We start from the raw sequence: 27,500 nt of genomic DNA, 5'->3' as shown, positions 1-27,500 counted from the left end.
GTCATGCTAAATGTTATTCTTTTTGGTGTATTTTTTATTTTTTTTATTTTATCTTTATTGAGGCCAACAGGTTTCAAACATTGTAGGATACTTTTTCTTTTACATAATTTCTCTTATGATTTTTGGTGTATTTTTGACTAGTTTTTTTACTTTGAACCTTAAATCCTAACCCCAACTATATAAATAGATATACTTGAAGCACACATGTATACATATACAGTATACATAGATAAATACGAAGTGTGTGGTTAAGCATAGTACCCAGAACTACTTTAAATAAAGAGCAAGCCAGAAACACACACACCATACAAGAGTGTTTTGTATTTCACCTGGAGCATCAGAGCACGAGTAAATGTTGTGATACATACACATTCTTAACCCATATTTCCCTCATACTACATTTATGAACCTTGGAATGTGACGATGCCTCATCTCTGTTTGGCTGGTATCTCCCAGCCACTGATCTTTTAGTGAAACCTGGAGCTCAGTGATTGGCTCAGAGATAATTGAGGGTGTGTGTCCCACAGGTGAAGGTGAAGAACGAGGAAGTGACCTTTGCCCTGAAGCGCATCAAGAAGGCCCACGTGGTTGAGAACAAGCAGGAGGAGCACATCCACTCTGAAAGGAGGATACTGACGGAGGCCGACTCACCTTTCATCATCAAGTGGGTTCAAATCTCACCACTCATCTCTAACTTCCTTCACTTTACCAATTATAGTACCACCTGGTCACCTGTTCCACCTCACAATCAAGCTCTGCTTTCATCATCAGTTGCGTTCAAATCTCACATCAACATCAACTCACAGTACCATCTGACCACCTGGTCTATCTCACGATCAAACAAACCTGTCATCATCAAAGGTGTTCAAATCTCAGTGCCAACTAACTTCACATTGTCAGTGCTAGTAGCACCTTTCCACATGATCTATAATCAGATCAGGTTTGTTCAAATCTATACCAGTCTTGCTATCACAGTCACGGGACCATACATGCACCTGATATACCACCCACCTGATCACTCAGATCTCAGGAATTATGCATCAGTTCCAGCACCACATGGCCACACGACATAAAAACCATTCTGCATAAACATCATGCACTTTTCTACATGTTACACACCTGCTCTATTACACACCTGACACACAGGTACTTTCCCTGAAATGCTTTTTGTAGAGTGGCTGTTCTCAGTTGCTCTGGTTATATACTCTGCTATTTGAAGATTCTGAAACCAAATTTCATAATTAGTGTCCAAGACACATACAAATGTCTCTCTTAACTTTTACTCTGTAGAGAAGCACATTACCCTCACATCTAGCATCTGATGTTAAATGTACCTCCCCAAAGTCAGGAATTTAACCATGGAAAAGGGATCGCAGTGTGTTCTATCCAGATGCACTTTCTTTCTTTATAAATATATATCTTTGCTCATAACCCTAATGTGTCTCATGGGTTTAGAACTCACATCGGTGATGATATAACCAGACTGTGTCATAGGACAGATTGAACTGTCAATCATCGGGCTTTGATCATTGGGTTAGTCTAACACACGACACTCCTGGGGTTCCTACCATCTGATCGTGAGGTACCCTTATTGAGTTCATAGACCATATGCTTTACAGACTTCATATTAAAGCCATTTGTCATTCCCCGTCCTCCTCTTGTTCCGGCGATTAAAATAATGTTTCTTCAAATTGTACTGAACTACAGAGAGAGGCACCAGCTGGCCTTCAGAAACAGTTCAGGAAAAAGTAATAATTGTGTGTGTGTGTGTGTGTGTGTGTGTGTGTGTGTGTGTGTGTGTGTGTGCGTGCGTGTGTGCGTGTGCGTGCGCGTGCGCGTGCGTGCATGCGTGTACAGCATGTGGGCATGAGCATGTGTATGAGTGTGTACTGCATGTGTGTGTATTGCCATGAGGGTGTGTGTGTGTGTGTACTGCTTGTGTGTGTGTGTGTGTGTGTGTGTGTGTGTGTGTTTCTTTCTATGTTTCTGAAATGCCAAGAATGTGACCCAGGCAAACAGTAAAATTGTATCAATGGCTTGAGCGGTGATACATTAAATGTATTTCTTATTCATTAAATGTATTTCTTATTGTGGCGTGCACTTTGACCCCAGGCTCCACCGAACCTACAGGGACAACAAGTATGTTTACATGCTTCTGGAGGCCTGCTTAGGGGGAGAGATCTGGAGTCTCCTCAGAGACAGGTGAGTTCTCTACGTCTGGAAGGTTACTTTAATTGACTGCACATTGAACTGACTTTTATTGTAGTTTTCCAGATCAGACAAGATGCAAAGACAGAGCATATGCAACACCAGTAGTCTCAGAACAGACATTTTCTCTCTTTCACTTACAATCTCATTCTCGTTCATCTCTAATAAAGTACAAAAACCACTAACTCTAACTTCAGCCATCACACCCCAGTGCAATATCTCATTTTCAGGCGTAAAACAAGCATATAATTGGAGTCTTTTGAGACGCAGGTTTGTAAAATGGAGTTGGCAGCTAAGTGGAATGAGTGCAGAGGTAGGGGAGACATAGTTCAGTCACCTACTGCATTGCTACGAGGTCATCTTTCCACCTTTAGATGTTACATAACATGACCTGACAGCCAGTGTTTTAATCTTATTGTGAAACACGCATGCATAATTCTACCTCCTCATTTAGGTGCTCATTAATTAACCGCTACACTTATCCCGTGTGTGATATTACATAAGTGAGCGCTAGCGTGGCTTTAGCGCTGTACGCTAGCTGAGTTCATGCTGGTGTTGCCCCATCTGTTCCCAGGGGAAGCTTTGATGAGCACACGGCCAGGTTTTGTGTGGGTTGTGTGACTGAAGCCTTCGACTACCTCCACCACAAGGGCATCATCTACAGAGACCTGAAGCCAGAGAATCTCATGCTGGATGCGGACGGATACATTAAATTGGTTGGTACACGGTTCATTGGCTCTTGACTGATTGGTTAGTCTGAGCTCCTGTGTGTTATTGGTGGTGATTTGTATTGTTATTGAAACCAGTAAGCGTATGGAAGTTCTGCATGTTTTGTAGGAGTTTAAATTACACCTTAGGCGTTAAACTAAAACATCAACCGATAAACCCTTAATGTACATTTCCATAAGCCCATGTTTAGATTAAACATTTATATGTATGTGATGCATCGCCCTTATAAAACACAAGATGGCGCTCCAGTTACTTTAATGAACTTTGTCATTGGACATTATCTGAGGCAAAATAACATTATATTTGTATTAGTGGTTCATAAATATTCATAAATGCCCTTTAAAACCTCTAATTCAGAGGGCTCGTTTTACATCTTACTGATTTATGCTAGTTCTGCTGGAGCTCTGAACTGTACATGTCTCACTGAGGACTTTGATCGCCGTGACCTCCTCCTCCTCAGGTTGACTTTGGCTTCGCTAAGAAGATGAAGTGCGGCCAGAAGACGTGGACGTTCTGCGGCACCCCTGAGTACGTGGCCCCCGAGATCATCCTGAACAAGGGCCACAGCTTCAGCGTGGACTTCTGGTCCCTGGGCATCCTGGTCTTTGAGATCCTCACAGGGAGGTCAGTGGTGCTGTCTCACCTCCACCACGGAAACACAGCCTGGGCCTTTGACCACACATATCCCATCACACTCCCTGAAGACAAACACACTAATATATTTTCTAGAATATTCCTCTAATTCAGCACAATTATAACAGGTCATAATAGATCTCAGGGTCAACTCTTGTGCTGATGACATCAGTGTCTTATTCCAGGTTTCATACATTGGAATTGTATTAATTATTATTCATGTGTCAACACTCAAAGCAACCTCAACAAGCCGATAAATAAACAAACACTCAGCCTGAGCCTCTATTTAATACCGGGCTGACAGAGTGGTAACAACTGCTGTTGTTGCAAATCCCTTACTTTGCGAAATGAATTTACCAGCTGCCTTACATAACACGATGATGCTCACGCTCACAATTTAAATATTTTACAGCATTTCTCTACCTTCGTTATGCTCCAGTGGCCTCAGGTCATTGGCTAAGACCTATCACAATGGAGGAAACGGGCGAGAGTGGGGATTAAGGGAAACAGCTGTTCCAGTGAACCTGCTGTCTTCGCTTGCCATTTCTTACTGTTAATGAAACGTTTCTGGTGTGCGTACAGATGCAGTTGCCTTAGGGGCTGTCAAGTCAATTAACACAGGGAGCCCGTGCGTATGCATCCACACACATGACTGTGAGATGATGACGATGATGGTGATGATGATGCTGATGATGATGATGATGATTGATGATAATGATGAGGAGGATGATCGTGATGACTTTTACATGACAAAGAGACAGTTTAATAAAAATAAGCCTCATCACACATTCCTCTTGTCTGACCCCTCCAGCCCCCCATTCAGCGGTACAGACCAGATGATCACCTACACCTTCATCCTGAGGGGCATCGAGTCGCTGGACTTCCCCAAGAGAATCACCAAGAGGCCGGCAGACCTAATCCGCAAGCTGTGCAGGTACGCAAAGCCAAACACACACTGCACACAGCAGAGAGGGAATGTTTTTGTCTGTAATGTGACTCTCTTCACAAGATTGCTCCTTTGCTTCTCATTGTCATATTGCAAAAGTAACTTGATTTATTTGTGAGTATGTCCAGGATATGTTGATGTCCTGATTCTACCTGTTTGGAAACTTGAATAAAGAGTTGGTCATAAGAGTTGATGATAATTTCAGAGAAAATTTGCATATATCTTTTTATCAAAACAGTATTTTGTAGTATACAGTCAGTATTTTGAATTATTTATGAAGGTGTATCAATATTGTTGGAAAAATTGTAACATTTTGTGTCGTTCTCTTCTGACTGTAGACAGAATCCATCTGAGCGTCTGGGAAACCTGAAGAATGGAATCACAGACATCAAGAAGCACAGGTAAGAGGGGGAGGAATCAGAGAAAAGGAGAGATACCACTCTTCCTCGTCACTTACATCATCTCTCTCTCTCTCTCTCTCTCTCTCCTTCTAACCCTCTCTATCTTTCGCTCAGTCACACAGTCTCTCTGTATTTCTCTTCCAGACTCACTTATCACATGTGTTTGTCTCCACAGTCCCTCTCTGTGAAAGTAAATGCCCTCTCCCACTCTCTCCTTGCTCTCCTTTTATCTTAAATAAATAGCTATCTCCCTCTCTTTTTTGCAAGCTCTCCTTCTGTCCACCTCTCTCTCTTTCTCTCCCCCCTCTCTCTCCTCTGCTCTTCCCTCTCTCTCCCCTCTGTCTCTCTCTCTCTCTTTCTCTCTCTCTCCCTCTCTCTCTCACTAATGGCCCTGTGTTTCCCCAGGCTGGCCTTCCTCTCATGTCCAGGGCTGTGGTGCATTAGCAGGATAGCACTCGGTGGGGTAGTAATAGCATAATGGGCTAAAAGTGAACAGATGGGCAGATAATGATCTTGACCCCCGCATGTCCCTCTCCTCTCTTCTCCTCTCCCCTCCTCTCTTCTCCTATCCTCTCCTCTCTTTTCCTCCACCTCCTCTCCTCCCCTCTCCTCTCCTCTCCTCTCCTCTCCTCTCCTCTCCCCTCCCCTCCCCTCCTCTCCTCTCCTCTCCTCTCCTCTCCTCTCCTCTCCTCTCCTCCTCCTTTTCATCTCCATCAGATCCTCTGTCCCCCAGGGGCTAGACTGTGCTTGCCAACGAGAAGAATTCACCTTTTCACCAACCTGCCCTGGCCATGCACCTTACACAATAAAACACACACACACTCCCATACACACACGCACGCACACATTTATATCAATATCCACACACATGAACAAACTCTCTTTTTCACACACACTCACACACACACACACTTTCTCTCTTACACTCACGCACACACACACACACACACACACACACACACAGAGACACACTTGCAGCGAGGCGTCCAGTAGCAGCAGCAGCTGTGTGTCTTTGTTGCGAGGTTGATCTGATTCTTCTGAAATGCTTGTGGCTGCGGTTATGTGCCCCTGGCTGCTCACTGGTGCAGGAATGCTGATGTGTTATTTGGAGAGGAATTATGGGAAATGTAAATGCAGCCATGACCCAGGCTCACCCGGCAATACATCCCAGAATAAGCAGACGCATGTGGGGTCAGGCTTGTCATGCCGGCAGCATGACCTTCCCGCCTCATGTCCACATGTCTTCACTGACCCCAGGTCAAACACACACACACACACACACACACACACACACACACACACACACACACACACACACACACACACACACACACACACACACACACACACACACACACACACACACACACACACACACACACACACACAATGTCTGCACTCTGCACAATGTCGGCACTCTCTCTGTTTGTGTTTCAGATGGTTCAGTGGCTTCAGCTGGTCTGGGCTGAAGAACAGGACTCTGAAATCCCCTCTGAAGAGGGAGGTAAGTACAGTGAGGTCCGCATCCAGCTGTATCTGGATCAGCAGTCTAACCGCACTGGAGAGGTTATTTTCTTTCTAAATAACCCTCAAAACACATCTGTTGTTTTTGCAGCTTGGCCATGCTACTGTATCTCTCCCTCCCCTCCCTCTGTCTCCCTCTACATCCATCTATCTCTCTTTCTGTCTCACACGCACCCTCTCTCTCTCTCTCTCTCTCTTCTCCAGCTGACGGGAACCACAGACCACAGCTACTTTGACACGTATCCACCTGACGAGGACACCCCCCCAGACGAGCTCTCTGGCTGGGATATGGACTTCTGAGAGTCTGTAGGCTAGTTCTCACTCCTTCTGTCTGTCTGTCTGTCTGTCTGTCTGTCTGTCTCTCTTTCTCTCTTTCTCTCTCTCTCTCTTACAGTGTCTAACCACCCGAAACCCGGCCGTGTTACCTATGGCTATGCCGGCCATTACTGAAGGGTGTGTTAAGGACAGACATAGGCATAGTTATTGCTGCTGCCACAGGCTTAGTGTCACAGCTCTCCATCAGATGCCAGCTCTGAGAGGCTTCAGGACAGACAAAGGACTGCAGAAAGTCATCCTAAAGTCCCCTCCCAAAGCCAGTCATCTCAATGCTACTCCAACCTCCCGGCTTTTACAGGGCTCTCAAAGGATGCAGTCCGAGATGGATGATTGCATCTTATGTACTACATCTTCATGACCTTTGGGACAGATGGACAGAGGGAGAGAGAGAGAGAGAAAGAGAGAAAGCAGCAAAAAAGTAAACAGACATGAGACGAGTACCGCGAGAGAGCCAAAGACTAAATTAGTATGAAAAAGGCTCCAAATCATCCAGGTGTCCAACAAGTGCAGATTACAATCCAAGATGAAATGACATGCAGTATATAACGCTTAATAGCTTTAGTCTCAGGAAGGACGGGGCAGGGAAACAGAGCTGTAGGACTCAGAACAGTGGCATTGAGTAGGAGGCTATGAGGAAAGTGATGGTGTGTGTGTGAGTGTGTGTGTGTGTGTGTGTGTGTGTGCGCGCCATGTCCTAGTGACAGCTGAGGTACAGGGATGAAAGGAGGGAGAGATAAAACAATAAGGAAAATGTGGAAATGATCATTTGACCCCGCTATTACCCAGAGAGCACCTTAACTTACTAGGAAACACATCTGGGGTTGACCTGCGCCAGATTATGGTCAGATCAGTTCCAAAGTAGGTTTGGGGCTCTATACTATTAGGTTTTAGGCTCTATACTAGTAGGTTTGGGGCTCTATACTATTTAATTTGGGAACCCAGTTGAACTTTTCCATGTATTTCATGCGCTCACTGCTCTGTAAGCAACATAGACGGTGCCTTAGATAGAAGATAAAAAGAAGATGTACAGCTGCAGGATGTTCAGGTCTACTTAGTGACAGGTTAGGGGTGGAATGTTCTACTTTACAGCATGTTCTACATATTTCCTGTCCTGCTCACCAGAACCACCAGAGAGCTCCTTGAGCACCAGAGTTCTCAGAGCCATAAAGGGTTCTTGTGTTCTCTACCAGGAGCAGAACGTAGGACATGGGACCTTCCGTCAATCAGTGAGAACAGTACATTATATTAAGCCAAGTGTGTATACAGCAGTTATGCTTCATTCATGGCGGGTTTGTTATTTGTGAATTCTCTGTACTCTGTATATCCTGTGAAACTACTCACCTCATGGTTCTCTGGGCACGTTACAATGATTTCCGCAGAAGTGCCACAGATCTTACATTTAAATTATTATTATTTTTTTTTTATATATGATAGAAAACACTATTGTGTGTTTTTGCCAGGCCAGTGACACATGTTTTTTTTTGTCAATTTTACCTCTGTATCTAGTAGTGGTAAGTGTTTATATACAACCTGTGCCTGTGCCAACCAGTTTTTGCTCTCTTAAGATCCTGTCTCCTGATCACACACAGAACACCACCACTAGTAACTAACTCTAATTTCTGTATGTTTTGTTTCCTGTTCTTTCTTTAAGTATTACTCACAGATTTGTATACTAACACTAACTTAAGATAAGCTGTGAAAAAATGCTATGGTCCGGTTGTACATGTTTTTTAAATAAACACAAGTGTCTAACAACTACATACAGTATGAGCATGAGTGTATAAGTACACGAGTGTATAAGTATACAAGCCTATGAGTATTTGTGAGTGTATAAGAATACGAATGTATAAGTATACAAGTGTATGAGTATACGAGGGTATAAGTATACAAGTGTATACGTATATGACTGCAAGATAACGTAATTATGAGTATATGAGTACTGTAGAACTGCTAATGGTTTGGTGCTTACAGTAACCAGTTCAAGATATGTATGTGTTTTGGTCTGGAGGTGTGTATAGCAGTCCAGTAGCCAAGATAAGAGCTAAGGCTGTTACCCTTGGAGCCTGACAGCTGTCCAGCAGCATAGAGAAGAGGCAGCTAGAGTGGACTAGAGGCTCCGGGGCTGAGGAGTAGATGGAGATTACATTTACCTACAACAAGACAAAACAGAGGCCTATTCATACGCAACTTTATTGATTTGAATGGTGTTTGCAGAGGGCTGTTCTCTTACATGGGCAAAACTCAACACAGAAGCGTTCACTGACAGACCCAACCTGCAGAGTTTCATAGGTCAAAGGTCAAAAGGTCACAGGTTGTCCTTCCTGTCTCCTTTTCAGCCTTCCAGGCTTCTTGTAATAACCCACATGATCTCATTTAGCAGAAAGCTGCATGTCAAAGATCTATTCCCATGACAACGTAATGAAAGAAAAAAAAGGGGGGGCAAGGGAATTATGCAATTAACAGAAAATAAATAAATGCATTTGAAGGTCATTTCCATATACAAATATACTTTCTTATGAAGCTTATGATACAAGCAAATCCTTTTGCCTCCAACATATCATTTACAAAATAGATTATACATTGTGTTATAGGAAGCTCTTTAATAAAAATATACAAATTAGAGGAGTGCTCTGGCTATATTTGTTATTTTATAATGTGAAGTTTATATATATATATTTATTCATATATATAGTTGTATAATTTTCCATAGAGTTCTATTCTGAGGGAGCAGTGTCCACTCAAAACCACACTTAATGAGGAGTGACTATTAGAGATTCCATGCGAAGTGGCAAACATTTCACTATAAACAGATACCAAATGTCCATATACCTTAAAATGTGTTTTCTAAAATATTGTCAGTTATATAAAGAGTCAGAGGAACACAATTTCACCCTCTTTTAATTTAACAAAATATTTAATGTAAAAATGCTATGTTGACCTTTAATGGAAAAAAAATAAATATGTATTTTTCTTAATCATTCTAAAAGGTATTTCCTCAAACTTACTGTAAGTGGCTTTAGACACAAAACCTAGCTTTAAAATGGCTGACATATTCATCTGTTAAAGGCACTTTCTTGGAAAACAAAGTTACATCACAGTAATCATGTAATTGACAATATGTACAGCTCGAATATACAAATACAATAAAGAAAGTGTTAGTGTCTAGATTCCATATCTGTATAAATACCTGTCTCGCTGACGTATGCTGCATAACTTATTTGATCGTGTTCAATACAAATACACCTGCAATAGTCTTTCTTTGGTTTGACTTCAGTAAAATGCTGTTTGGTGAAACAGTCTATTCTCCAGATCACATTTAGCACTAAATAAACTCATACCAATGACTCCTGTTCAATGTAGCCATTAACAACGTGGTTGTGATGACATGGATATGAGATGTGGCACACGACCCTTGCCAACAGGTCTGCATATCTCCGTTCACTTCAGCTGTTCCGCTGCTTTTTGATAGTGGTATACTGGAATGTAAGGTTTGCAGTCTTATACGGTGCTGAAAACCGCGACTGTGAAACACTGCGGGGGTTAAGTTGAGAGAGCACAGCGAAACGCAACACTAAAACACTACACCGTAAATCAACTCTAACTCTCTAAGGACAGGTTTATGAGGATGCGGTATAACTATGCAATATGCAGTTGAATATGCAGTATAAGACCCTACAGACAACAAATCATAGCCATACAGCAGAGATATAAATAGAGAGGAGTGAGAACAATTTTTTGTTAGAACTGGAACAAACTGTGAAATAATACACAATACCCTACCATCCTGACTGTGTCAATATACATCACTACCCTATGGATGCACTTCCTGTGTTAAGCCTCTGTACACATGTACTGTTACACTGTACCCCTCTGTTTGCTATTGAGAGTCTTTAAACAACTGTACCCCTACTTACTTACTTACTCAGGTATTGTAAGCAATGGTGTAATCCCATATTAGAGACAAAACAAAGTCATGTACAGTTGACATTAAGGGCCACTTCATAGCAATCTGTAAGCAATGCAGTGATGTATAAGTTACTGTATGTGTGACAAAATAATAATGACATATGCACATGTTCCTGGCAAAAGAAACTGCATAACAGCACAAACAACACAACAAGAACCAAAACGGCCACACAACACATATTTTTGGCCTCTCAGTTTAAATATATGTATATGTATATATATACTGTGTATAGCAGCCATATGGATACTGGAATCAGGTCTTGCGTAGGGGGTTGACAAGGCAACGGTATAAACATACCAGAGGAAGCTGTGGGGCGGTGTGTCGAGGGCACTCACACACTCACACACACACACACACACACACCACTGTTCTGCTTTAACTCCACTTAAATTAGCCTCCCAATCAGAAAGCTGACACTTTCAGCTCTCTGGCAGTGTGTCCAATTAACGGCACTGTTCGGCTACACTAGTGAAGATGTCAGTCAGGGTACTTCAGGGTTTGCCTGTGTGAGTGGAGAGTTCATGTCCATCCACTGGGCGAGGATCTCTTCCATCGGAACGTCTCCTCCAACCACACATATGTTTACTGATTAGAATGCATTGGCTTGCATGGTCTATGAGGAGGGGTGATCTCTAACATGGGCAAAACTCAACACAGTCTTCGGGTCTATTCAGAGCCTCCACAAACCAGACCTGATCCGGTCTTAGGTCGTAGGTGGAATAACTGAAGACCCCACTGTGTGGGCTGCTGGCTGCAGTCTCTCTGAGTCCCCGTGTGGAGTGGATGTCCCACAGCGCCCAAAGCCAATGAGGAAAGCATGACGGGAAGGGCTGAAGGAGGAAGTTTATTTTTTAAGGTGGTAGGGGGCTAATTATGTTTTTAAGGTGGAGGGGGCCAGGGTGGGGGAGGGTGGTGGTCCATTATCTGCAGGCACAAGAGTCCACGGTCATGTTGGGGTAGACCTTGAGCACCACGTTCTTGTCCTCATCCAGGAAGAGGATGCTGAGGGAGGACATCTTCTCAGGGACGCAGCAGGGCTCGGGGATTCCTGGCACCACCCCCACCGCCCGCACGATGCTCTGGATGGTGGCGTGGTTGGAGGGCTTCAGAGACTGGAGGAGAAATAGAGAGAGTACAGGACAGGACAGGATAGAGGGAATAGGAAGGATTAGGGTCAGCGTGGTTTGTTTTGCAAATACAGAAATCCTGTCCCGTTTCCTTTCCCAGGTTTGTAAAACACTATTTTGATTGTGAGTAACACAATAAAGACGCGGGAAAACGCTTTTGGGAAACAGACGGTGCTTGTGGAAAAAAAATGACTGCCAGTGATCGAACGCTTTTGATTAAACCCACAAGTCAATTTTCTTCAACAAAATAGCTGTCAGTAACTAAAGGGTGGTTTGAGAATCAGAGCGCACACACAGCACTGTATATAACACTCTAGTTGGTTCAGTATGGAGGTCGTATCGTAAAGTACCCACTGCTGAGACATGCACTTTTCACAAAACATTATCAGAAATAAATCATTATATATAATTAAGCAAACAACCTGTTATACAGAAATGTCAGGAAAACACAACAAAAACAACAAACTTGTATTATGGTAACTGTTCAGCCTTATGTGTTATGTTATGGAAAATGAAATTAATTTAGTTTTTTGCCTAGCAGGGACCTTAGAGTCTAGACCTTATAATACCTCTCAGCATTCCCTGCTAGTGTTATGTCACTATTTCAATATTAGGATTACAACCTGAATGGCAGAAATGACTCAATCAACGTATTGTGAATTCTTCAAAGGGTTTGAAAGCGCTGATTTGCCAATCACCAGTGATCAGAATTCCCTCCAAACGTTACCTTTGTTTAATGTAGTGTAGTCAGTGTAGTAAATTTAGTGCATGCAATGAATTTAGTAATCTTGACAAGGTAAGTATAAATATGCAGGACACATTTGATCCCTGTCAAATGTCACTGATATTTTTAAATGTTTGCTGAACAGACTGTATGTCACTGGACACAAAACGATCAGTTTTTTCCCCGCATGTATTTCTTGTTTGATTTTTTTTTTTTTAATCGCTGCCGTGCCTGTGCACTGAGCTTGACCTTCTGACGTTACACACTGACAACACAGGGTGGCGCTTTAGTCTTATTTTCTAGCTTACGCACTGGGGTGCACGCAGTTACTTTGCTATTAGGTGTCAATAAGCATGTGTTAACAGCAGAAGTTTTCAGCATGACACGGCGATTGTTACACACACACATACACACACTCACGCAGAAAAAGAGGGGGGGGGGCGGACAATAGGGGACCTTTGAGAGAAATAGTGTGGAACCGGTGGACTACTGATACAACTTAATGTATGTTTACCAACCTTTGGCATTGGGAATTGGCAGGAGCCTGCGCAGTAATAGGCATCAAAGGACTTTGGAGAGATAATCCACTCGCTCCAGCCAATGTCTGCGAAGTCCACCTTCAGGTACCTGCGCGCGCAATTGCGCGGCTCATTCCACTGCTTCTTCCGCGCCTTCTTGATGGTCTGCTCGTCAAACTGTAGCAGCGGGTTCTTGTGTCGGTGGTTTTTGCGCGGCTTTTTACGTGGCCTCTTGGCTGGTTTGCTCTCGACAGGGTCGTACGGACTCGTTTCGTCCCAGCCGGTGACGTCATATGGATACTCTGGGCCTGGAAGTTCATTGTTCTGTAAAGGCAAGAGGACATTAGCGGACCGTCTCCTCCTGGTATGAATTGTGGCATTACGGTTGTGTAGTCCCAGTCGGTGGAGTCCCGGAATGACTGCGGTTTTGTGTCTTTGCAGCGTTGAGACCACGCTTTCGGGCTCAGAGATGGCTGAGTCGTTGGCATAGACCAAAATGTAAGGTGTACGGTCTGACAGAAGTTGTTTCCAGGGCCTTCGACCCTGCGAATCAATGTCAACACCTATGAGGAGATCGTCATGGTGTTTGGCCTGATTAACCACGCGAGTAATGTCCTTCCACTGCCATGAGATGAAGTCTCTGTACATTGTAGAAACATTGATACGGAAGTGGCCGAGAGTTCTGGTGTTGTTGGCAACGGAGGCAAAACTCCAAATGCCTAGCTGAATGTGCTTGCGCTGCCGCTGGCCATGACGAGGGCAGTGTTTTGGCCGTGCGCAGCCGTGAGTGTGGTTGTGGAGGTCCCCGATATAATAGTGCAGCGTGGCTGAAAGCACTTCTTCCGATTTGGTGAGGGACGTCAGGTTGAAGATCTGCAAGGGCTTGTTGTTGATGGTCCCTGTTTGTAAAAACACAAAAATGCTTAACTTAAGAAATACAAACAGGGATACAGCATTCCTGTGGTCAGGTATTTTGTAAAAGCATCTAAGCAAGTAACAAGTCGAGGTTTCCAAGGCACTCCGGATTCATACAATCTACGTCTTGAAATTTACATTGCCAAAGACAGCCGGTAGAGAGCAGTACTTTCTCAGATATTAAACGGGTTTGCCTGTGCCGGGCACAAAGTGCTCGCAGTACCAAATTACTACAACCGCAGTGACTGAATGCATTTAAAAGTTTCAAAAATGTCTCCATCCATCCACCTAAACATGTGCTTAGATAACATGACGGCTACATTAGGCTACCTGTTTCTATCATTTAAAAGAATATGAACATAAGGTTGCCATCTACAGCTATGATTCAAGAGACGATAGTGTAATAAAACGATAATGTGGGTTAGATGACGAATTATATTAAAATTCGAATTAATGTATTGAACAGAGCCAAGCTGTCCACGTAGATCAAATGCGTTTGGAAATTCCAGTACACTTCCCCCTATGCTTCGTAGATCAACAGGTGGATTCACTGCTTGAGCAGCAGACAAGAACAAGTGCAGCAGCAAGGCTGCAGTGTCACACAAATCTCTCACCGTCGGAAGACCGTAAAACAACAACACTGCTAAATATGACAGTAATGGGCACATTTAGCATTGCAAATTTACTGTAAAGTTTTGACATTTTCACTGCCTCGGCACAAGTCCCAAACAATGTGTTTACATACCCAAATGCGCTCTGAAACTCCGAACAGTGTTACCGTCCTTGAAGGGAAAACCTGCCCGGTTATACTTCGCGTAGAGCATCTGCATGTGTTCGGACACCGTGTCTTGTAGACTCAGGTCGTCCTCTGCTTTGGCGTGGTGGTCTTTGTCCTGAGCGTCCACGATAAGCCCCAATTCCACCTCTTTAGTGATCCCCGTAAAATGCTCTTTCAAGCGAGCGCAGTATCCAACATATAGATAACTCCATCCCAGAAGCAGGACGAGCACACGCTGACAACTCGCCATGCTTTGGTATTAGTCCGACTGCAGAGTTGACAAAGTTCAGAGTTCCTCTAGGCTGTCGCTGCAGAGAAAGTCCCCGAAATTGTGCCTGCCGTGTGAGAAACCATCACCCGGGTAGGGCGATAGCAGTGGAGACTGAAGTTCAGACAACTGGGGACGATTGTGAACTGTCCTCGCACATAAAGTGTTGTAAATCCTGTTTGCGTCAGTGCGCCGGGGATGTTCGTGCAAATTGAGGTCCTCCACCTTGCAGTTGACTGTAGGGGTCCAGAGGGGTAGTCCCTATGATTTTGTATCTTAACTATGGGCCGATGTCGGAACCGACAGCCAATCGCACCCCTTCTCAGCTTTCATAGAAAGTAAATCGCGTTGTGCTTGTAATATATAGGGGTTGTGAGCGCAGTTGGATATTCCTCTCCAACACGGAAACCGCGCAAGAGTGGGGCAGAGAGGGAGGGAGAGAGTGAGAGCGACAGAGAGAGAACGAGAGAGAGAGAGAGAGAGGGGGGGGGGGGGGGGGGGTGGCAAAAGAGTGCACACAAATTGGACTAAAATATTTATGGTTTAACATGAACGCGCACTCGGTTATCTCTATTATGACTCTCACATCAACGATACAGTTGCTCCGTAAAAGTCCTTAAGACTGATTTTGTCATTTGTGACAATGCAAAAGACACAATAAAGTGCCACGATAGATATCGTGATTCAGATTTGTAATTCATATTGCCTCTGGCCCAGGTAACAATATCTCTGTTTTGTCATGTCTTAGCCTCAGACGCATGATACAACTTCCCCTGTGAGCGATGGAATGACTCATTTTCTACTGTTTTGAATGGTCGAAAGTAAGATCCGTGAAATGTTTCACAGCAAAGCTGTGCGTCTGGGGTGCCGTGCTGAATGCCGTGGCTTATTGGCGGCATTAACGGCTCTCGCTCCCATTTACCCGAGTTCAATAGAGTTAAGCACACACATCCTGTACACGACGGCCTGATCCGGATGACCCATCGCATCCCCTACACGCCAGATTCATGCGCAGGCTTTAAATACACCCTCTTCCACACGCTATTTGACTCGTTGCCAGATATGTCCCCACTTTATGGATATCTTATCATTTGATAGGATTGTTCAGGGTTGTGTAATTTTCATTCATAGTTTGAATGGTGAGTTGCATGTAGATCTTGTCATCCGAAGGATAATTGCATTGCACAAACGAAGAAGGTTCTACCTAGATACCTTTATATCGCAGAAAATATTTCAATATTTATATGTCGGGGAAATAAGTCACATTTTATTTTGTTCATAATGATTGATCTATTACCACCTGTCTCCAACTAAACCTTAAACCACTCTGCGTGTGTGTATGGGTAATTCGATCATTGATGGGCGCATGTTGTGCGTGTGCGTGCGCTTGCGCGTGTATCTTCCTGCAGTGGGCCGCTTCATCACTTCCATTTCGCCACATCAGTGAGCTCAGGCCCTGTGAGGCAAAACAAGTATAAAACGTGTGTGACTGAGCGGCCCGTGAACTGCCACCCAGCCTGCCTACGGAGGGTTTGCTCTGTGATTAGTCCACATAGGGCTGCACGAGTGCTTGGTGGGTTAGCAAGGGGGCGGGGATGCGGTAAAATTGGTCGCAAAAGCAAAGCCCTGAGTAACCCGTCCGGAATGTGAGAATTTTGAGGTGGACTCGCCGTTAGGAAGGGCGAGGGTGAGATCCTCAACAGCAGCTGAATTCGGGACAGATCTGTCCTGATCTGGCCAGCAGACCTGTTCCACATTAAACTGCTGATAGGGGGTGTGTGTGCAACTGCAAGAATGTATCATGCAGTTTCTACTTGAAGGGAAAAACATTTAGTGCATACACACACAGCTCCCACATTACTGTCAAAGCCTGCAAAAGGAACCCATTAAAAGATCGTTCATTCGTTGTTATTCTTCTCTAATTAAATGCTTCCCCCACCGCCCCTTTGATAAAATCAGCTCTGGGTTAGGGGACCTTTCAGGGGGACGCCTATAATCAGGGGGGGAAAAAATCCGGTGGCGGCAGCAACGACCTGGAATAGCCCCAAACCAGGAAATGGGCACCAGCCGCAAGCTCTGGGCATTTTGAAGTCTATTTGTAAACGTGAGCCTGAGTTGGAAAAGGAACCATTATTGAATGACGAATATGTAAATTATGAAGGATTTTTGATGTGGGGAATCTGGGTGCAATACAGAACTGTACCCTCCCTTCTCTTTCTCTCTCTCAAATGGCCAGTGTTCCTCCACTCCAGCTCACAGCCTGAGGGTAGACATGAAAGGCTTGCCATCATCTATCAAAGACCCCCCCACCCCACCCTCCACACACATACACTCTGCCTTTAATTTGTTTAGACAAACAGTAGAAACATTTTCTTGGGCCGAGTTGGTGCAACAACAGCGCTGGGCCCTCCACAGCATGCTTCTGGCACACAGGACATGTTTCTCAGAAGCAGATCCCTGATGTTCACAGAGTGGTGCACCCCTCTCAGTCACTGTCAAACTGTCATCACATATTTAAGACGCAGAATGTTAAAACAAAGGGGAATTGGGAATTGTTTGTTCTCAGGTGGCTTTTGACAGACAGTAAAAAAAATAAAATAAAAAAAAAATAAAAAAATGCATTAAACATGTATTTGCAAATAGTCGGTGTAGAGGGACCACAATTCTGTCCAGCACAATCATTTCACCCATACAACAGTGTGTTGGGTCTGATTCTCTTTCATGTTCTAGATGTGTAGTTTTGTTTCCTATTTTGTACTTTATAAGCATTAGTATTGGTTAGTATTGTCCCCTCACTGAACGGCTAGGATACATGAACAGGGCCTTGCCCCCAAAACACACAGCTTAAGGGTGAACATGTGTGAGGTGGTATATGTTGTGAGTGAGTACGCACTGTAAAGTTGGACACTGTTTTATATAGGACACATATATAGTACTCACCCTTTCTACGTGCACTGTGTGAGGTAGGATGTGTCTAAGATGGACTCTCAAATGACACCAGTGCTAAGACGAACCAATGCAGTGAAAGAGGCTGAAGTCTGAAGTTTGTATTTATGAATTGTGATGGTATTGGCTAAGTGCTTGAGGATATTTTCGAAACGTTTGAGGAAGGCCACACACACGTCTTTAACCATCTTCCTCCTGCTCCCTGCCCACACTTCCCTACACCCAGATGTTTTTCACCAAATGCGCTCACGCAAACACACACACAATTGCACAAATACAGACACACACACAAATGTATACACTTGCATGCAACACACATATATATACATATGCACATACACACACGTGTCCGTGCAAATACCCCCAAACATATACACACCCATCCACGACACACACATGTATGCAAATGCACACAAACACACACTTGCACAACACACACACACACACACGCATTGGAGAATAAATGCAGTGGCCTAAAACAGCTTTTACACAGCTGAAATGAGAGGCTTCAGGCTGGGTTTAATAGGGCTTTAATTGCAGAGTGCTGGGCGGCCATTGGCTCTAGGTTTTCCTCCGGGTGATGTGGTCATAGATGACGACTTGAGTGTAGAGATCCGACTGCAGGGGAGTTCTGGACGAGTTATCACCAGGGTAGGCCTGGAAGGGGGGTAATAGACAGAGAGGCATTATATCAGACCACATACTAAAGCTGCAACCGAGGTGCTGTACTATCCACCAACCAGGGCAATACATATCTGATGTACCACCGACTTGTTTTTCTGTTCCTACTCTTCTTACCCCTGTAACAGTGCCCCTGTCGCTATTGTGCTTGTTCTAAGGGGGTCCAGGCACTGGGCTCTGTAAAGCGCCTTGAGACAATTTATTTGTTTTGGCGCTATAAAATTAAAATTGAATTGAATTCTAAGTAAAAGACAAAAGCTCAATTCTTAATCAGGAGTCAGTCTGTTGTTTGTACGCACAACCTAGTGTATCTTTTCTGCTTAAGCATTTACACTCTAATCAGGGGTAGACAAACACAATATGCATAGGTTTCATCACTATGGCAGGTGAAGTAAACCTTTATATTGAACGCTCTGAGAATTCCAGCTCATATAAAGCACCCCACACATGTCACTTACCTGAAGTGTCATCCTAATCCTAGCCATCTGTTTGAACATTGCATTGCAACATGAACTTAACGACAATGTACTGATTGATTACTTTACCTTTTTTAATCTCTTATGTTCTTTTATCTGCTCCTCTGTAAAGCACTTTGAATTACCAATGTGTATGCATTGTGCTATATACATAAACCTGCCTTATGATTAGTATACAGAACCTAAGAGTGTCACTGCATTATAAAGCGTGGCCACAACAAGCGAATACAAAAAAACTGAATTGTAACCAAACTAAAGAAACTCAAACTAATTGAAGAATATGTCCCGGTGCCTGTGTGCTCTGTGAGCCTGGGCAGGGTGGCAGGAATGGGGAGGAATGTGTGTTCTCTTCTCCAAGCTTTGCCTCAGCAGAGCTAGTGGCTCACAGGCCCCTCTCCACCGCCACTCTCCAGCTCGCTCCCTGTCTGTCTGCTCCTCCATTCGGCAAGCTTTTACTTCCCAAATAGCTCCCCTGCCTCCATGCCCTCAGGCAGAGGGATAAAAAGGATGAGGAGGAGGAGAGAGGGAGGGAGGGAGGGAGGGAGCGAGCGAGACAGGGATAGAGAATTGGTCCTTGCATGATTTCACAGTGCATTCCCTTGATCTCAGGGCAGATGGTGAGTGTACATGTGTGTGTGTGTGTGTGTGTGTGTGTGTGTGTGTGTGTGTGTGTGTGTGTGTGTGTGTGTGTGTGCGTGTGTGTGTGTGTGTGCGTGTGTGTGTGTGTGTGAAGGAAGCACCTGTCTCCACAACCGGCTCTTCCCAGGTGGAATGAAAACAGCAGCCATAATGTCCCTTCCATCAAGCTCACACATATGGTTCAGGGCTGCCCCGCCCCCACAGGGGGACCCCTCACTGCAGTCAGGGCCTGACAGAGAGGCCCTGCCACAGGACACACACTCAAAGAGGAGATACACTGACCACAGGGTACATACTCTCTCACACACACTCACACACACACACACACACACACACACACACACACACACACACACACACACACACACACACACACACACACACACATACATAATCTAAGCACAGGACACTCACACACATACACATGCACACATTCTATCTGCCCCAGCACCAAATATACCTGATTGAAGTCAGTTTTCACAGTCGTTATCTTGGGTTTTGAGTGTTGCATGAGAGGAAATAACTCTACTTATCAAACCATAGTCAAAGCAGCGTGCTTACCATTTTGACACCACTCTCGCTCACCACAGACTGTTCCATAACATAACTAAATGGGTGAATTTATGGATACTACAATGACAGGCTCAAGGGCCTTTCCCGAACCTCTGATTAATATAAAATTGCTGAACCGCCACTCAGAGTGGTCTCCCTCACAGATCACACACACACTCTCTCCGCTGCTGATTCAAGCTGCTCAATCGGCTGAAAAGCCCCCTACGGGGATCCGACTAGTGCTAACGGTGCAGGACACACCGCAACAACTAGGGCCGCAGATGCTCACTGACGGCCCACCATTGGCCGACTGCTTGGTGTGTCCGGGGCTTTAGCAAGAAACTAAGTATCATTAAGTCAGTTAGTACGTAAATCTGTCAGTCAGTAAGTCGGTCAGTAAGTAATTCAGTATAAGTAAATCTAAGTAGGTAAGTTAATGAGTATGTCAGTAAATTAGTAAGTAATTAAGTAAACAAGTAATTAAGTCAGTAAATAGGTAAGTAAGAAAGTAAATGTGTACGTCAGTAAATTAGTAAATAAATAAGTCAGTAAATAGATAAGTAAGTAAGCGTGTGTGTGTGTGTAAATAGATAAGTAAGTAAGCGTGTGTGTGTGTGTGTGTGTGTGTGTGTGTGTGTGTGTGTGTGTGTGGTGAGTCAGCAGGCTGAGGTGAGAAGCATGAGGTGTGAGGTGGTGTAATGATTTGAGAGCAGAGCTGCTGGCCTCATTAACACCTGGCAGCAGAGAGGCACATGGGGAGGCCTGGGAAAGCACTCAGACACCCGTCAGCCTCACAGCCACACACTGCAGCCATGCATACACACAGCTCCTGACATTAGAAGACGTATTCCTAGTCATAACTACGCTGTGTTCCATGTTAAACTTGGAAAGTTACAGTTAAATACTGTTAAACACTTACAGTTAAATACAGTCAGTTAACCGATTAGTGCGTCAATGACGCACTTTGTTCGATGTTGGTCGTTCCATTAGTGTTATGGGTATATGTGACATGCATTTGAGTGCTCATTAGTATCCATAGTAATAGGAGTGTAACTGAGGTGAAACAGGAAGTTGTGTATACAGATTACCGTTGCTTATAGCCATTGCATTCGTTCTAGTTCTATGCATGCAGCCCTCCAGGCCCATTTGTCCGGTGCATTACCCCTCAGGCACCCGATCCAACAGCCGTACGGGTACCCAGGCCTTAATTCTCTGGCTCATGTAGCCTCCCAGTCACCCACTGTCAGGCTTGCAGCCATCCAGGCACAAAGACCCCCAGGCAGCTAGTGCCTCAGCCCCTCAGGCAGCTTGTCCAGTGGTTGTGAATCCTACTCCCAGGGCCTCTCCTACCTGCATGCACTCTGCATACCTGGCAGAACTTGCCGATGGCGCTCTTGATTAGCTGAATAAAGTCGATTTAGACGAATCAAGAGCATTATAGGTACACTGGCTATGATTAAGTAATTCCTCTAGTCACTGAGCCCTGCAGGCACCTTGTCCTGTAAACGCCACCATAACTCAGCCTTGCGGTCCCCACGGCACTGGGGTTTACAGCTCCCCCCTTAGGCTGGCCATGTAGGCTGGTAATGAGCCTCAACAGGTGATCTCAATCAACAGCCATCTGTTTGCTGAGGGAATGACACTCATATGTTCACACACACACACACACACACACACACACACACACACACACACACACACACACGCACGCACGCAAGCACGCACTCACACACACACACACACACTCACACTCACACTCACACTCACACTCACACTCACACACACATACACACGCGCACGCGCACGCGCACGCACACACACACACACACACACACACACACATGGATACTGACTCTCTCTGTCTCTGTCTCTCTCTCTCACACACACACACACTCTCACTCACAATCTGATAAATACAGGAAAAGCAGACACACATACACACTGAGAAGTTCACTGTCATAGACAAAAACTGAAAAAAAACATACACATACATACATACACATATAGCTTTGTAGCTTACCTTGGGGTCTACGTTGAGGATTTTGCGATCTCGTTTGTTTTTGAAAAGCAGACCAGTGGAGTTCTCCGCTATCACCTGGTAGTTGGCACTAGCATTTGAGGTGGATATCTGGGTCTCCCAGTTATAGAAGCTGCACACACACACAAACACACAAACACGCGTGTGCACACACAGACAGACAAGATTAGATTGACATGTTCAGTTGGATAAGATGTTTTCACATGAAAACTGTCCTGTGAAAGACAGAAAGAAAGACAAAATAAATGACCTGGAAAACACACACACACATCAAAACCACAGAATGTAATCAATGAGTTTAGCATTGGTAATGCTTTTGTTTTTAGGGCACCTTTGAGAGGAAGCAACACAAATCAAAGGAAATAAAACAAAACAAAAAAACATCTAAACCATCTAAAATGAAATGACTACCTACAGTCAGCAACTGCTCTGCATTAAGACCCTAATTCTGGCTACGTTTTTTATTTTATTTTATTTTAATGTTTCTTTATGTGAACAATTAGCATTGATACTATACGATCCGACTAAGGTGCTTACATGAAACGGATAATGCGATTTCAGTCCGACTAAGGCAGTTATTCGAATCCATGTAACCACGGTATTACAAAGTGAGAAGGGAGGAGAGAGAGAGAGAGAGAGAGAGAGAGAGAGAGAGAGAGAGGATCTGTTTCTAATTTGATGGCTGAAGCTTAGGGGTGGCTGAAGGACAGACATTAGGCTGACAGAACTGTGGATCCTCAGGAATTCCATTTATTCCAAGTTTAGGATTCCAAAATAAAGGACAGATTAGTCAATGGCAACCGTTTGGATCCACCTTTCCTTTCCCACTTAGCTGTGTTGACACAAGCACAGAGGCATCAGCATGTGTGTGTGTGTGTGTGTGTGTGTGTGTGTGTGTGTGTGTGTGTATGTGTGTATAACAGCATGTGAGGGCCCAGGGACAGGGAAAGCTAACACGGGGGAAATCTTAGCTGGGCGAAATGCAAACCGTATGTGCTGATTGACTTGTCGGGATCAGTGCAGGAAAACCAGGCCATTGTTCACAGGAAGGCACGAGGCTCCATAATCTCACAACTAGTTTTCAGGGGGACAAATCAGGAGCAGGTGAGCAGGACCTTGTGAAGGTAAAGCAAGCTTAGGCGATCCACAGCCAGACACACACACTCTCACTCACAGACCTACACACACACACACACACTCACACACAAACACACACTCGCATAAACACACACTCAGATACATACATACACACACACACACAGACACACAGACACACATAAACACACACACACACACACACACACACACACACACACACACACACACACTCACATATCTACACACACATGCACACAAATGGATCACAGAATGGTTGGCATGCAATCAGGAAAGCAGAAATAGAAAAACTGCTGTGTAAAGGAAGATAATCTCACTCCATTAAATTAAAAAGTAATTCATTAAATAACTAATTACATAAGGGACTCACTCCAACAGGCCGGTAAATGTGAGCCAATCTTTGTGATGGCATTGGCAACCTTTGGTCCAACACACGTTTTGTAAGTGGCCCATCAAATGTTTCTCACTTTGTTAATCAAGAGTCACTGATGACACTGGTAACATGGCGTGTTCTTGCCCTTCCCTGATGGTGTCTGAGAGGGGCTCTAACCTACTTCTGAGCCAGAGATGGAGCTGGAGCCTAGTGTAGTCTAGTAGCTTTACTTCAGGTTTACTTCCTCATCTCCAGGGGGCTTTTGTTGGTGGAGACATGGAGATAATGCCTTTACAGTGTAAACTCCAGTCTGTTTAGTTAAACTCTCAATAAGTATGTGCATTTGGATTAAGTGTATAATAATGTAACCATGTATAAGTGTAAATATAAATTAGTATGTAAACAAAATGCAGAACATTCTTAAGACATCCAAAACCCATTGAGCCAGTATCTGAATATGAGAGACCATGTCCATCTGACTGTAGTTACTTTCCATACAGCATACAGCGCCTCTTATATTTGTTGCCATTATGTGTATACATTCTCGATGGTTTGGAGAGGTACACATGTATCATCTTCAGGGTTATGACCTTTGGTGATAGATCTTCAGGGTTATGACCTTTGGTGATAGATCTTCAGGGACATGACCTTTGGTGATAGATCTTCAGGGACATGACCTTTGGTGATAGATCTTCAGGGACATGACCTTTGGTGATAGATCTTCAGAGTTATAACCTTTGGTGATAGATCAGAGAGCCATGACCTTTGGTGATAGATCTTCAGGGCCATGACCTTTGGTGATAGATCAGAGAGCCATGACCTTTGGTGATAGATCAGAGAGCTATGACCTTGGGTGATAGATCAGAGAGCTAGTTCAGCACAAGGCTGTCCTGTGTTGGGTCTCATTGGAGGAGAATCACCCCAGTAGCCATCTCTGATGACTTATGAAGTCGACCAGCCACTATTGAAGGCCCGTAAAAATGTTTTGGTCTTGCGAATGCTTTTAGGGTGTCTGCAAATCAAGTGCCAACATATCGATGCTATAAAACCTTCAAGCTCAGTCTTCTTGTAAAAAACAAATCTCAGCATTTATGTTCCATTTTACTGCAGACATGGAGACGACAGTGCTTCATGGACACTTGAAACGGGGAGACAGAGAAGGGCTGGAGTGAGCAGGGTTGTAGTAGCGTGTTTGCTACCGGTCTCCCCGCAACGGCTGCCTCTGGAGAGTCCGGCACCGAGTGTATGAGCGTCCAGCGGGCGTAAATCAGCCAGAGATCCCCTCCCCCCCCTCGGCCAGCACCACACTCAGGGAGAACTCCACTCACACTTCTGCTGCCCTGATATATCCCATTGTTATCACCTCACTGGCACCCAGAGAGAGAGAGAGAGTGAAGAGTGAGAGAGAGAGCGAGAGAGAGAGAGTGAGTGATGGGAGAGATCACTCATTCACACACTCACTCACTCGTACACTCACTCACACACTTAAACACTCACTCACTCATTCACACACTCACTCATTCATTTATTGACTTATACATTCACATTCACATTCACTCACTCACTCACTCACTCACTCACTCACACATTTACTCACTCACTCATTCATACACTCACTCACTCACACACTTACTCACACACTTACACACTCACTCATTCACTCACTCACTCACTCACTCATTCATTCATTCACTCATTCCCTCATTCACACACTCACTCACTCACTCATTCATACCCGTACACACTCACTCCCACACTTACACACTCACTCATTCATTCATTCACTCACTCATTCCCTTATTCACACACTCACTAACTCATACCCTTACACACACACTTACACACACTCACTTACTCACTCACTCACACACACACACTTACACACTCACTCAGACTTTCCTGCTGAACTCTTGGCCTGTGTGTCTCCTCTCCTGTCTCTACGTCCCCGCAGTGTGCTGTTAGTGCGAGTGCTCCGAGTGGGGAGCAGAGAGAGGGCCCTGCTCCCACATGACGTGTCCCTACGAGCGCTCTACTTCCTGTCCAACATCTGGCTGCTCCTGTCAGCAAACGCATCAACTGCTTCTTCGTGGTTAATGGAGCGCACTGTCACCGCCAACATCTGCCAGCTCCTCTCTGTGTGTGTGCTTGTGTGTGTGTGTGTGAGAGAGAGACTATGTAGGATTTGTCTGTGTGAGATAGTTTGTGTGTGTGTGAGTGTGTGTGTGTATGGCTGCGTAGCATATGCTTATGTGTATGTATGTGACGCAAGTGGGTGTGTGTGTAGTGCATATGTGTGAGCATTTGTTTGTGTGTGAGTGTTTGTTGTAGTAGTGGGGTGGTGTGTGTGTGTGTCTGTACAGTATGTGTGTGTGTGTGTGTGTGTGTGTGTGAGTGTTGGGGGAGGGCATGAACTCATCAGTGTGTGTGTGTGTGTGCAGTGTGTGTGTGTGCAGCGTGTGGAGGAGGCCTCCCGTCCCAAAAGTGACGTCTGCTGGTGCTCCGTTGTGGAACAGCACACGCGGTTGTCATGGACGCGCGGATGTGTGCTGCCCTGTTGGAGCAGGAGGAGCAGCAGTGCATCTCAGTGCACTTTTAACAATCTCCTAAAACAATATACACACACACACAGACACACAGACACACACACACACACACACACACACACACACACACACACACACACACACACACACACACACACACAGACAGACACACACAAACACACACACACACACAGACACACACACACACACACACACACACACACACACACACACACACAGACACACACAAACACAGACACACACACAGGCACACACACAGACACAAACACACATAACACACATGTACACACACACACACGCACACACACACACGCACACCACCACCAGCCCAGTGTCACCGTCTGTGCGCTTTCAGGACCATGTGGATGGACACCTCCTCTATCTAAAAGAGCAGTCCCAACAAGTTCTCTCTCTCTCTCTCTCTCTCTCTCTCTCTCTCTCTCCTCTCTCCCTCTCTTTCCTTCTCTTCCTCTCTCTCTCCCTTTCTCTCTCTCTCTCTCTTTCTTGCAGTGTCTATTTATACCTTCAGGCCCATATGGCAATTAACATTTTTTTGGGCTGACCACTTTTATGCGCTGGTGAACCACTGGCTTTTTTAGTCCAAGGCAGCAGGGACAGATGTGAGATATTTTAACAGAGAACATGGAGAGACGCTTCCAGGGCTTTTAAGAAGAGCGGAGAAAAGAGGGAAGAACAGAGAGAGAGAGAGAGAGAGAAGAAATCATGAAATATAGAAGAAAAAAAAGTCTGCCCCGTCCTAAGGCATGATGGGACAGAGGGGTGCATGTGCGCTGAGCTCTGTGAAGTTAGGAACAGGGGTCGTCGCGTGAGAGCTCGCTGAATTCGCTGGCACTGGCCGCTGCCGTGCTGCGTCCCCGATGAGCCGTTGTCACGGCGATAGTCGGAGGTTTGTGCAGATGGAGGGCGCCACACCCCGACGCGTTCCGCTCACAAAGCACGGGGTGTGAAAAAACCTGCCCATCGCCGTGGAAACGGTAACGGGCCTCTCGATGGCCGCCGTGTGCCTCTCAGTGCACTGCT

At 44.8% G+C, this 27,500-nt stretch overlaps 3 protein-coding genes across 4 annotated transcripts in view; 1 reads left to right on the top strand and 2 right to left on the bottom strand.

The window, feature by feature from the left end:
- The window catches only part of prkg2 (protein kinase cGMP-dependent 2), a 28,684-nt gene extending 20,147 nt beyond the window's left edge, over positions 1-8,537 (top strand). For both annotated transcript variants that reach the window (XM_031570713.2, XM_042708274.1), the window contains 8 exons: positions 528-664; positions 2,113-2,202; positions 2,783-2,924; positions 3,398-3,561; positions 4,382-4,504; positions 4,855-4,917; positions 6,355-6,421; positions 6,646-8,537. In XM_031570713.2, coding sequence (XP_031426573.1) covers positions 528-664; positions 2,113-2,202; positions 2,783-2,924; positions 3,398-3,561; positions 4,382-4,504; positions 4,855-4,917; positions 6,355-6,421; positions 6,646-6,741 — 882 coding nt within the window. In that variant the 3' untranslated portion in view covers positions 6,742-8,537. The remainder of the gene's footprint in view (positions 1-527; positions 665-2,112; positions 2,203-2,782; positions 2,925-3,397; positions 3,562-4,381; positions 4,505-4,854; positions 4,918-6,354; positions 6,422-6,645) is intronic.
- Positions 8,538-8,951: 414 nt separating this feature from the next.
- Positions 8,952-15,443, bottom strand: bmp3 (bone morphogenetic protein 3). Its single transcript, XM_012835121.3, has 3 exons — positions 14,774-15,443; positions 13,114-14,012; positions 8,952-11,856 (listed from the first exon to the last, which is right to left on the bottom strand). Exons 1-3 carry the CDS (start codon positions 15,054-15,056, stop codon positions 11,665-11,667), a joined length of 1,374 nt encoding a protein of 457 aa, XP_012690575.1. The 5' UTR covers positions 15,057-15,443; the 3' UTR covers positions 8,952-11,664.
- Positions 15,444-18,534: 3,091 nt separating this feature from the next.
- Positions 18,535-27,500, bottom strand: part of cfap299 (cilia and flagella associated protein 299) — an 84,632-nt gene continuing 75,666 nt past the window's right edge. The window contains exons 5-6 of the mRNA XM_012835119.2: positions 22,389-22,518; positions 18,535-18,677 (exon numbers count right to left, since the gene is read on the bottom strand). Of these exons, the coding sequence (XP_012690573.1) occupies positions 18,582-18,677; positions 22,389-22,518 (226 nt within the window). The 3' untranslated portion in view covers positions 18,535-18,581. The remainder of the gene's footprint in view (positions 18,678-22,388; positions 22,519-27,500) is intronic.

Source organism: Clupea harengus, chromosome 7 (assembly GCF_900700415.2).
Source record: "Clupea harengus chromosome 7, Ch_v2.0.2, whole genome shotgun sequence".
In the NCBI taxonomy this organism is placed as follows: Eukaryota; Metazoa; Chordata; class Actinopteri; order Clupeiformes; family Clupeidae; genus Clupea; species Clupea harengus.
The sequence above is the reverse complement of the archived record's forward strand: the minus strand, read 5'-3'. Positions and strand labels throughout refer to the sequence as shown.

Bases quoted from the DNA above. Each gene is read 5' to 3' on its own strand.
- bmp3 (XM_012835121.3), bottom strand. From the start codon at position 15,056: ATGGCGAGTTGTCAGCGTGTGCTCGTCCTGCTTCTGGGATGGAGTTAT. The intron at 14,013-14,773 runs GTATGTAAACAC...TTTTACAAACAG, and splicing joins GAGTTTCAGAGCGCATTTGG to GGACCATCAACAACAAGCCC. The intron at 11,857-13,113 runs GTTGGTAAACAT...TTTCTCCTCCAG, and splicing joins GCCAATTCCCAATGCCAAAG to TCTCTGAAGCCCTCCAACCA.